The sequence below is a fragment of the Podarcis melisellensis genome (assembly GCF_964234715.1).
Source record: "Podarcis melisellensis genome assembly, chromosome: 11".
Classification (NCBI taxonomy): Eukaryota; Metazoa; Chordata; class Lepidosauria; order Squamata; family Lacertidae; genus Podarcis; species Podarcis melisellensis.
The window spans coordinates 11,298,605-11,311,317 of record NC_138543.1 but is presented as its reverse complement, the minus strand read 5'-3'; the positions used below and the strand labels follow the sequence as shown (position 1 = coordinate 11,311,317).

Here is a 12,713-nt window from a genome sequence, read left to right as displayed (position 1 = left end):
AATCATTCGTAAACAGGGCTGTTCTTAAACCGAGGTACCACTGTAAAAGATCAAACATTAAAAGCTTCCCTAAACAGGGCTGTCTTCAGATGTCTTATAAAAGTCAGATAGTTGTTTATCTCCTTGACATCTGATGGGAGGGCTTTCCACAGGGCGGGTGCCACCACTGAGAAGGCCCTCTGCCTGGTTCCCTGTAGCTTCACTTCTCGCAGTGAGGGAACTGCCAGAAGGCCCTCAGAGCTGGACTCCTGTTCTAGGCTGAACGATGTGGGTGGAGACACTCCTTTTATTCTTCAGTTTCAATAAATGAACTTTTCCTTTTCCAAAACTTGGTTTGTGTGCTTGTTCTTGGGTCAGACCTCACTCAAGGCACACTTAGAGCAGTGCCTTTTGCAGGGCCGTCTTTAGCAGATGTGGCGCTGGGGTGCAAATATCCATTCAGCGCCCCAAAATGAGCATGGATAGTGGGGTGTGTGTGAAGCTGCGCACTGCCAGCCATGTGTGTGTGTGTGTGTGTGTGTGTGTGCAACTCTCCCCCATGCCGCTGCAGGAGAGTGATCCCCGCAGAGGCTTGGGAGGGAAGCTGCGCACCCGCCCGCCATATGGTTGACAGGGCACAGCTGGCGGGTGTGCTGGGAAAGGGGAGGCTGCCAGCAAAGCCGCGCAGCTCCCCCACTTCTTGGGGCACCCCTGAGAGGCCGGCGCCCTGGCGCAACGCACCACTAAGCCGTATGGGAAAGACGGCTCTGGCAAAAGATCTCGTTCTTCGCTGGGAGGTGGGTGAGTTGGCAGATACACACAAGGATCCCCTCAAATACTTGAAGCACACCTAAGGTGTAATGTCACAGTGTTAAACATATCCTGCAAATCCACAGGCGCTCAGCTGCAAGGCAAAGAAGCCTCTCACATGGGCAGATGAAGGTGATGGATTATATGGAACTGGCGGAAATGACTGGCAGAATCCGAGACCAGGGAGAAGAATCGGTAGAAGAAGGTTGGAAGAAATTTAAAGACTATCTACAGAAACATTGTCAAATTAAGGAATGTTAGAAGGATGCTGGAATGAAGTTATGTGGTTTTAGCAGCAATCTTATAAAGGAGTGTGTAAAAATGGGTTGTTAACAGGTGAGAATGTAAAGTTACAATATATTAAGGTAAATGATTAAGATAAAAACAAAGATGGAAAGGATTTGCTGAATTAACTAACTGAACTAGAATACAAAAAAGGGAGGTGGAAACAAGTAAATGAAAGATAAGTTATGGAAAATTGATTTGTTTTTAATTGTTTTTATTTTTCAGTATGTCATCTTTTTTGTTTTATTATTTTTCTCTTATTTTTTTTAATTTTTTGAAACTTTAATAAATATTTTTTTTTTAAAGAAGCCTCTCACATGTTCCTATGTCCAGCACTGACAAATTGTAAATATTTCTTGATCAGGCAAAATGGAAATAAGGCACTTACCAGAACAGGAGGCGGCGGAGAAACAGATCCAGTTAGCAAAGGAGATTCTGTCAATTCGTATTTCACTTTGGGGATTTTGGTGGGAGTAAACCTGCACATTCAAACACGAGGTTTTTTTTAAAAGATTGATTTTAGGATTATACTAATTTCACACGATCATAATGAGACAGGGAGAGGCAGAGAGCGTATTTCACCCGCTTTGCACATAAAATATGCACGTAATTGGAGATAAGGTTTTGGAAAGCTAATTGCTTAAGGGATTTAAAGCTGTTCCTGAACGTGTCTCTCATCTATATTGTTATGAATCTGTGGATACAAGACACCCTAAATTCCAGATTAAGCTAGTGTTAGAATTTAATTAAGGTTGGAGCATTAAAAACTGGTTGTTAGACCTGTTTATGAAGATATGTATTAGACACATACTATATAAATAAGATGCTATGAAAAAAAATAAGATTTTCAGAGGTGAATATTCTTTTGAACTATATACCTATTTTATGGAAAGTGATAATGGGACAGCAAAACTGGATTTTACATGCCCTAATGGTGGCTAAGAGATCGATACTGATGAACTGGAAGACCAGAGATATGTTTCCCCTTAATGAATGACTTGACAACGTGACAATAGTAGCAACATGTGAACAAACCACTTATAAACACAGACTTTCTTTGGATAAATATAAAGATAATTGGAATGACTTTATACAGAATATAGGTTATTGATAAAGAAATTTTTACTAGGATAATAAAATTATATACATCTGTATACTAATGTATAGAGATGTAATTGAACATTTTTCTTTTCTTTTCTTCTCATTTTCATTCACTTCTCTCTTTTCTTTTCACCACTAAAAAAGAATAAGAAAAAAGAGACACTTCCAAATCCTAGGAAATTAAAATGTGTTAAGAACTAAGCCAGGTTTAGTTGCCATGTGTCCTCTTTTTCCAGGACATGCCCTCTTTTTCAGGGATAAAAATTCTGCCTGGGTGGATTTAAAAAAAAATTGCCAAAACATTTCTGGCTGTACTTTTTGGATGAGACATAGACATAACTTGTGGTTGAAGACTTGCTTTCCTCTTCTCCTCTCCTGCCCCCTTTGGCAATATATTTCAGCTTCTATAGCCGCATATGTTGTTGTTGTTGTTTAGTTGTTTAGTCATGTCCGACTCTTCGTGACCCCATGGACTAGAGCATGCCAGGCACTCCTGTCTTCCACTGCCTCCCGCAGTTTGGTCAAACTCATGCTGGTAGCTTCAAGAACAGTGTCCAACCATCTTGTCCTCTGTCGTCCCCTCCTCCTTGTGCCCTCCATCTTTCCCAACATCAGGGTCTTTTCCAGGGAGTCTTCTCTTCTCATGAGGTGGCCAAAGTATTGGAGTCTCAGCTTCAGGATCTGTCCTTCCAGTGAGCACTCAGAGCTGATTTCCTTAAGAATGGATAGGTTTGGTGATCTTGCAGTCCATGGGACTCTCAAGAGTCTCCTCCAGCACCAGAATTCAAAAGCATCAATTCTTCGGCGAACAGCCTTCTTTATGGTCCAGCTCTCACTTCCATAGCCTGCATATAGCAGGGGTATTTAAAATGAGAGTCGTCGTCCTAGCACCCTCTTTTTGACTCTTCAAAATATGCCAACCCTACTCAGGCTGTGCTCCTGCATGAAGTGGCAGCCTGCAGGGTAATGAGCCATTAGAACACAAAGCATGAAAGGAATTCAGTGTGTGAGCTTGCGAATAGGTGGGGTGCAGATAAAGGGAAGCCATGTGTTTTAGAATAGGTCAGTGTTAGGAGTTAAGCAACAGAGAAGGTAGTAGTGGTCTAGACCAGGGGTCAGCAAACTTTTTCAGCAGGGGGCCGGTCCACTGTCCCTCAGACCTTGTGGGGGGCCAGACTATATTTTGAAGGGGGGGGGAAATCAACAAATTCATATGCCCCACAAATAACCCAGAGATGCATTTTAAATAAAAGGACACATTCTACTCATATAAAAACATGCTGATTCCTGGACCATCCGCGGGCCGGATTTAGAAGGCGATTGGGCCGGATCCAGTCCCTGGGTCTTAGTTTGCCTTAGTTTGCCTATCCATGGTCTAGTAGAGAGAGACTCAGATGGCTATGGCTGGGGGCTGTATGAATCCAATGCTGAGCTTGGGGGGAGGGCAGAACCTCTTGGAGTGTGACTGCTGTGGATACCGCCATCCAAGGATCAGGCTGTATAGATTTGTAAATAAACCATATATCATAAAGACACCACATTCTCCGCTGTGCCTCATCTTTCCCAAAAGGAAACACAGACCCTGGGTAAGTACCTCTAACTCCCTGGGATCCCACGTTGGAGATTGGGGTGTGTGTGTGTGTGACAATATATACTAGGAATAGCTGAAATGACGAACATTTTGAAAGTGGCAGGACCTGAATTGAGGTTTTTGTCAGTCTTGTCCTTGAATCTTTAATCACTCCCTCTTCTCTCCCCTTCCACAGCAAACCTCTTTGAAAAAAGTCAGAGACCCATCCCTTCCTTTGACGTCTTCAAGCAATTTATTTCATCAACATCCCATTATGTAAAAAGGAAGTCAGCTAGATATTTATAGGCACAGGGGGGTGTTGTATGTGAGCAACCAGATATCTAACGACATTTGGAAACTGTGCAGATAACCTGACCATGTTCGTATGGAACCATTGAGAAACAAGAAAACATTTTCTTCTCCCGTGGTAACAATTCTATTGTTGCACGTGCAAAAAGCAACATCTGAGCGCTGGATTCTGGCATGCCAATTTCACGCTCATTTTCTTGAATTTATGTGCCATAGGTTTTAATAGAATCTATGAAGAATAAGACTGCATTAAGGCAGTGATGGGTTTATGGCTTATGGTTTGCCTTTCTGTATCATCAAGTTTCCATAGTCCATATTTCTTTTTAACATTACTGTATGATGATTTGCTTCTTTTTTTACCATGTTTTTCTCATGGTTGGATTTTCCTTTATTCCACTTTTTGTTAGCTCGTTTTAGATTTATGCAGTGTGCTGTCCCATACAGTGGTACCTCTGGTTACGTACTTAATTAGTTCCAGAGGTCCGTTCTTAACCTGAAACTGTTCTTAACCTGAAGCACCACTTTAGCTAATGGGGCCTCCTGCTGCTGCCGCGCTGCCGCCGAGCGATTTCTGTTCTCATCCTGAAGCAAAGTTCTTAACCTGAGGTATTATTTCTGGCTTAGCGGAGTCTGTAACCTGAAGCATATGTAACCTGAAGCGTATGTAACCTGAGGTGCCACTGTAATGCTTTTTAAAACTGAAAAAATGGCATACATGGTGACTAGTAAGTATACACACAAAGTATCAAATGTGGTGACAGTAATAATAATACAACAAAACAACAACACCACAAACTGGCTTATAAGTCTAAAACCAAATTTACTAACATACTAAGGTGCCATGTGCAAGACGAAACCTGGAGATACTGAAAACATGGAGTGGATAAATGTACAACTCTATCTTAACAAGTTACACGTGCAGTGAACGTTATACAGACTGAGCTGCAACTCTGATTATCCCTGACCAGTGGCCTTGTTGGCTGGGGCTATTAGTGGTTGGAGTCCTAACCTCTGGCGTATAAGCATGCGGCCTAACAAGTCAACTCTATACATGTCTGCTCCCACTGAGTCCCACTGAGTTCAATGGGGCTCAATCACACGGAAGTGGATATAGGTTGCAGCCTAAAAGCTGAGGGGACAATCCCAAACTCATTGTGTCGATATATATGGGAGAGAAGAATGGCAGATTAAGTTGATGGATTATGACGAAAGGGCAAAAATGACCGGAAGGATCAGAAATCAGGAAGACCAAGATGTTAATAAGGAATGGGGAAAATTTATAATTTATCTTAAAAACCATTGTAAACGGTTAAAATTGTTAGTAGGTTTGGAATAATTGGTGAATTTTGGACACGGTGGAGAAGTAAAAGATTTGGATTATAAAAAAAGATGCAGGAGGAAATGATTAACAATAGGAACCACAAAGGGGAGGAGGGAAATCCAGGAGATTCCTTGGAATCTTGTTTTTATGTTGTATGTTGGATATGTGATTATAAAACTTTAATTTGAAAAACCATATATATATATATATATATATATATGCTTTCGTAGATTTTCACGGGTACAGGAATGCAGGTTTTGGTGTCCTCGGGTGTCTTCCCGTGTAAAAGTTGGGGTGTCTAGGCGACGTTTCGACGAGGTCTCACTCGTCATCTTCAGGCTGGTGCTTTCGGCTTCTTGTTACTGGAACAGAGCAGGATCTCAGTGTTTGAGTTCCTATAAATACTGTTGAGGGGGTGTGGTGTATAGCCTCCAATGTTCTGGGCAGAGAGGAAGTTCCCAGGCTAGTGTGCCTTTTCTTCTTTTGTTCCTTAATTACTTGAGGGATATCTTGAGTGATTTCTTGAGTGATATCCTGAGTACCACTTAGGTGGGTCATTAGGTGTGGATTAGTTGCTAAAGTCTTTGTGTCTTGACCTCTTGAACTTTGTGAAGAGTTTTTCTGAGAAGATGGCTGTACTGCACTTAGTTGTGCTCTGGCTTGGCTTCGTGTATAGGGGCGAGCTGTGGTTTTGTGGCCTGTGTCAGCCAGATCTGTGTAGGGATTGCAGGGGGGTGCAGCATCCGGAGGTGCCACCATGGTTTGGCTACTGGATGGTGTCTGTAATTTATCTGTGGAGAGGGTCTGGGTTTGGGTCTGGTGTGGTTGATTGGTGATAGCGTTCTGTGTGCCTCTGGATCTGGTGTCAGTTTTTGTGGGGAGGGCTAATTTCCAGATGTCTGGCAAGCGGGATGTGTCGTCACGCTTGTTCATGTTGTGAGGGTGTTTCTCTATCTCGATGGCTTCCATGATTATTCTCTTGTGGTGATGTTCCATGTTAAAGAGCAATTTGGAATCTGCAAAATTAATTTCGTGTCCTGTTTCTTTCATGTGTTGGAAAAGAGAGGAAGTTTTTTCTTCTTTTTTGACGGCATTCTTGTGTTCTGCGATACGTGCATTTATTCGTCTGTTTGTTTGTCCAATGTACGTGGCTGGGCAGACTTTGCAGGGTATTTCATAGACCCCTTGGTTTTCCAACTGGATTTTATCCTTGGGGTTTCTGAGGATATTGGCTATTTTTTGGTTGGTGCAAAAGGCTGTTTTGATATTGTGTTTATGGAGGATTTTGCTAATTTTATCTGTAGTGCCCTTGATATAAGGGAGGAGGGCCATGCCATTGTTTTCTTCTGTGTCTTGGTTTTTGGGGGGTGTTTCTTTTTGGATTAGCTTCGTAACCCTGTTTTGCTGGTATCCATTGGCAATTAACACATTTGAGAGATTCTGTAACTCAGTTGTCAAGTGGTCTTTGTCAGCCAGGCGTTTGGTTCTGGAGATGAGAGTCTTGGCTACGGAGTTTATTTGTGCAGGGTGGTGGTGTGATTGTGCATGTAAGTAGCGGTTGGTGTGTGTTTTTTTCCGGTAGATAGTGTGTCCTAGGGAGCCATCAGGTTTTTTGTAGACAACTGAGTTACAGAATCTCTCAAATGTGTTAATTGCCAATGGACGAGTGAGACCTCGTCGAAACGTCGCCTAGACACCCCAACTTTTACACGGGAAGACACCCGAGGACACCAAAACCTGCATATATATATATATACACACACACACACACACACACACACACTGTATGTGTGTGTGTGTATGTATATATATGTGTGTGTGTGTGTGTGTGTATATACAGTGGTACCTCGGGTTAAGTACTTAATTCATTCCGGAGGTCCGTACTTAACCTGAAACTGTTCTTAACCTGAAGCACCATTTTAGCTAATGGGGCCTCCAGCTGCCGCTGCACCGCCGGAGCACGATTTCTGTTCTCATCCTGAAGCAAAGTTCTTAACCCGAAGCACTATTTCTGGGTTAGCAGAGTCTGTAACCTGAAGCGTATGTAACCTGAAGCGTATGTAACCCGAGGTACCACTGTATATATACACACACACACACAAAAAACAACAACCACAGATATACGGGAGAGGTTTTCCTTGCTATTTCCTTACATACAAACTACCATTACTACAAGAATAATTGGTGTTTCCATCCCCCTTCCCTCTGAGAATGTATAAGAGGAAAAGAAGAATGACAGACACAATACCTGCTGCTCACTCCCTGGATTCCCAGTTCTGAAAGAATCTCCTTCATAACTGAAAAGAGACAGAAACATCCATTGGCTCGGCACTAGGTTTCAGTTAAAAAGAAATCAACAGCTTACCATTTGATCGTTAAGAAAAAACCGTGAGGTCTGTTTTGTCCAAGGCAACGCAATTACAATTATGCATATACAGGACTTGCTTGGTAGCTTCTGCAGGTGATAAATGAGCCTAGCAAAAATGCTATGGCTTTCTTCCTCCAAGACTGAGGGTATGTTCACATCAGCAGCGTAACACTTTATATCTTTCAATATTTATTTTTACAATATTATAGCCACCTTGGGTGCCTCAGGAGAAAGGCTGTACATAATGCAATACATAAATAAGTCTAAAAGTATAGTCGTTTTTTATCTATTTGTTTGCTGACAAAATTTAGTCTGAGAGAGTGGCGTCTAAGCACTAATAACAGATACGTTGCTGAACATCCAGCTGTCAAAAACAACAGCTGTGTGTTTTAAATTCTACCCCCCTCTTTGTAACAACTGAACAGAACGTAATACGTTTCATGATATCGGAAATTTCACATTTAACTCTCTATCCCACGCGGCTGCCAAAGATGCGGAGTGTGGGAGGAGAAATGCAGAATGTTGTGATGTTCCGCTAAACGTAACAGAGATGGAGCCGGCTCAGGTATTAGGCAGAGTGAGGCAGGTCCACTCTGCCTCAGGTGGTGCCCCAGTCAGCTCCTTGCTTGCCCTACTGGCAGCATTCGTGCTGATTTGGGGCAAGATCATGCTGAAATCATGTGAGATTTTGCATAGCCCCAAACCAATGCGGATGTTGGTGGGGTGGGGTGAGCAGCCTAGATGGTGGTTGCCATGCGGCACTTCCCATTTTACCCAAAGTGGCGGAATGGGAGGTGCAAAGGTAAAAGGTAAAGGACTCCTGGACAGTTAAGTCCAGTCAAAGGGGACTATGGGGTTGCTGCACTCATCTCACTTTCAGGGCGAGGGAGCCGGCGTTTGTCCGCAGACAGCTTTCCGGGTCATGCGGCCAGCAGGACTAATCTGCTTCTGGCACAATGGGACACTGTGACGGAAACCAGAGAGCACGGAAACGCCGTTTACCTTCCTGCCACAGCGGTATCTATTTATCTACTTGTACTGGTGTGCTTTCGAACTGCTAGGGTGGCAGGAGCTGGGACAGAGCAACGGGAGCTCACCCCGTCATGCGGATTCGAACTGCTGACCTTCTGATGGGCAAGCCCAAGAGGCTCAGTGATTTAGACCACAGCGCCACCCGCATCTCTGCACACAGAACTACATATGCCCCTACAGCTTTGGCTGAAACAGCACATTTAGTATAAAGTCTACTTTAGTAGCTCTGTGCAGATATCCAGGCACTAATTTCGTACTCTGTTTCATAGGGTGGAATAGTGACATTAATTCTTCAGGAACATATGAGTGTTCAATGGCTTTCAATAAAGCCACAAATTATCATTGCTTCTGCACAATGGCAAGGGTCAAGTCAATGTAATATAATTCCATTATATCCGCAATGCTAACATTATGGTGTTCGCTGTTTTAATTTACAGAGAGAGATCTAAGAGGATTTGTTTCTTGTTTTTAAATAATGTTCCAATGCTCAAAGCAAAATAAAATTGGTAGCTTATATGGACCTCTCAAGCCTTTGATGCATAAAATGTAGTTAACTACTTGGAAGAACCTCTGAAATGGATTTCAAATATCAATCATTTCTACAGCAGTTTTAATGTTCAAAGTGCTTTTCAATCATGATAAGTCAGCAATAATCTTATCAATCCCCTTTCTGTGATAATTCTGTGATCATTTATCAGTCAAGGAGAAATGGCAAGTTGTCCAATGAACTATAATTTGTCCTCTTTCTCCTCCTGTGTTTAAAACCCTTTTATATTTTTGGATTATCAATTGATTTAAAGCATTTATATATTGTCTTTCTTTAAAGAGCTCAATGTGGCTAATGAATAAATTAAAACAATGAGTGATATCCAAGCCCATTCTTCTAACAGAGAAACATGATTGTAGTCTTTCACAAATTAGAACCTAAAATAACATTAAAATGGGCAAAGAAACTAAAGTCTATTGATTTCAGTGGATCTACTCTGAGTATGACTTAGTTCGCTATTGCCCAATAATGTTACAATGAAAAGAGACAGTTTGACAAGAACAGTAATTGATTTACATGGTTTTAACATTGTATTTCATATTGCTCTAACCTGCCCTAGTGGGTAATAAACCTAATAATAACAATACACAATGAAGCACTCAAACCACAGCTAGAAAACACAAACAACCATTAAATAACGTTTAATCACAGCAATTAAAACCACTTCAAGAAGGGAGCAAACACTTATAGCCCCACTTCCACCATTCTGCATAAGGCCACAAGAGAGAAGTGTGGTGTAATGGTTAGAGCATGGGTAGGCAAACTAAGGCCCAGAGGACGGATCCGGCCCAACTGCCTTCTCAATCCAGCCTGCCAACAGTCCGGGAATCAGCATGTTTTTACATGATTAGAAGGTGTGCTTTTATTTAAAATGCATCTCTGGGTTATTTGTGGGGCATAGGAATTCGTTAATATTTTTTTTTAAAAAAATATAGTCCAGCCCCCCACAAGGTCTGAGGGACAGTGGACCGGCCCCCTGCTGAAAAGGTTTGCTGACCCCTGGGTTAGAGCATTGGACTAGGACCTGGGAGACCAGGGTTTCAATCCCCACTCAGCCATGAAGCTCACTGGGCGACCTTGCGCCAGTCACCATCTCTTAGCCTAACCTGCCTCACAGGGCTGTCGTGGGGATGAAATGGGGAAAAGGAGAACCATGTCCAACGCCTTGAGATCGGGGGGGGGGGAGAGGTGGTATATAAATGTAACAAACAAACAAACAAACAAGTGCTTTTCAGAAAGCAGCCTGAGGAGCTGCTGTATAGGGTCCCCCCCCTCTCCAGACCAGATATGTGGGGGGAGAGAAAGGGAAGTTTTGCCATACAGAGATGTCCTTGCAAATTGACACAAAACCATGAAAACAGGCAATAGCATAGAAATGGCACCAAAAGGAAATAATAATCAGCCCAGCAAAACCATAGTACAGTGGTACCTCGGGTCAAGAACTTAATTCGTTCCAGAGGCCCGTTCTTAACCTGAAACTGATCTTAACCTGAGGTACCACTTTAGCTAATGGGGCCTCCCGCTGCTGCCACGAGATTTCGGTTCTCATCCTGAAGCAAAGTTCTTAACCCGAGGTACTATTTCTGGGTTAGCGGAGTCTGTAACCTGAAGTGTATGTAACCCGAGGTACCACTGTAGAAGAGTAGAAGAGGGTGTCCCAGAAGGTCTCCCTCAAACATTTGCTTAGTTATTGCCATAGTTCAGTCTTTTTCGGCACAAATTTGCAGGAAGGTGGATTCCATATCTAAAAGGCAATCCAGATTGTAATGTAACCCTAATTACACAAGAACTTGAGAAGCTGCCTTTTACGGAGTCAGTCCATTTAGCTCTGCACTGTCTGAAGGAATGGGTTTCCCAAACCCAAAACTGACTGTGCAGGCAGTTTGAAACAGGCACCAAAATCCCTATTTTCCCTTAGCTAAAATCCATTAACTTGCGCTCTGAGTCAATGTATAAACAAAAACCCGGCTGAATAAACAAGTGCTCAGAGCCCTCTCCTTTATCCGTCCATGACGGGAAGGATGGCCTTGACTGTTCCAGTAGAACAGGGATGACACGTCTAGGTCTTATCTTACGTCCTGGACACATTCTGACACACAGACCTAGTCTGGGAACAGCGCCAGAGTGTATTCTTGGAGTTGGTGACCTCTTGCTCCAATATAAGAGTAGGAACAGGAATAGCCTTTTATGGTTAAGAATACCAGAGCAGGAACATATGTGATGTCAACCTCCGTGTATAGGCTGATGTGGTTGGATTCCTGGGGAAGGGGGAGAGGGTGCCTGGAGGATATATATACTGCATGAAATTTCTCATTTCTTTGGACTTGCTGTGGACACACCACGCAGGTGCCTTTCTGCTGTTCCGGAGAGCAGAAATAAAGAACTCTTTCTCTGAACCAACCCTCGGTGTCATTTGACTTCCTTCCTCCTGTCCGGGAGCAACGCAGAGCCCACCAATCGGTAAAGTCTAATATGGCTACAGTCTACTCTGGCTATAGATCATCGATTCATACAATTGTTGAGCTGGAAGGGACCTCAAAGGTCATCGAGTTCAATGCTCTGCAATGCAGGAATGTGGCGGGTTTCCATGGCTTCACACAGCAGCCTCTCCTAACGCAACCTGGAGATGTCAGGGACTGAATCTAGTTCCTCCTACATGCAAAGCAGTGCTTTACCACTGAGCTACAGCCTTCCACAGCAGCAGCAATCAAATCACATTATTCCATCAAATATGGTTAGCTAAGATTTATAGCGTATAGAAATTTACTTTTGGTGAAATCAGTTTTATGAGGCTTAACTCATTCTGTGATACTGATTCATGAGACAAACTAATAGAGCATATTCAGCAATGAAATCAGGTGAGCAAGGAAGTTATGCACTTTGAGTCTGATATAATTTTTTAAATAAAAAGCTGGACAGCAACACTTTACATGAATATCCAGCACGCAAAACTAACGTTAGAGAAGTGTGTTCAATGATTAGTTGGTTCTGTGAAGAATAAATGATTTTGGAAACCTAGAACTTTCTAGTTGCCTCTTCACAATGGTAAGAGTGGTGCGGAACTGAGTGATGGGAACGGGTTCAAATTTAATGGCGCGTCATCAAAAACTTAACGAAACTTACTAGGCTGTCTGTCAGAAGGATTTATCAGTTTCATTCCCATGAGATCATTTAATTCTTTTTCATTTGTGCCGCCAAGGATATAGAGCTGTGAATACAGAAGAGTAAGAATGCGCAGTAACGTATTAGCTGAATATGAATTCAAACAATGGTAACACAAATCACATTTATGGAAGCTTTTGGTCTGGAGCACACACACAAACAAACACAAACACAATTTCTTAATTTCACAATTGTCTCTTTGGAAATTGCCATCGTGGAGGGTTTATCC

At 42.6% G+C, this 12,713-nt stretch overlaps 1 protein-coding gene across 3 annotated transcripts in view; it reads right to left on the bottom strand.

Moving 5' to 3' along the window:
- The window catches only part of LOC309380555 (kelch domain-containing protein 3-like), an 85,743-nt gene that overhangs the window by 22,261 nt on the left and 50,769 nt on the right, over positions 1 to 12,713 (bottom strand). For all 3 annotated transcript variants that reach the window (XM_081930658.1, XM_081930660.1, XM_081930659.1), the window contains exons 13-15: positions 12,446 to 12,530; positions 7,624 to 7,672; positions 1,463 to 1,553 (exon numbers count right to left, since the gene is read on the bottom strand). In XM_081930658.1, the coding sequence (XP_081786784.1) occupies positions 1,463 to 1,553; positions 7,624 to 7,672; positions 12,446 to 12,530 (225 nt within the window). The remainder of the gene's footprint in view (positions 1 to 1,462; positions 1,554 to 7,623; positions 7,673 to 12,445; positions 12,531 to 12,713) is intronic.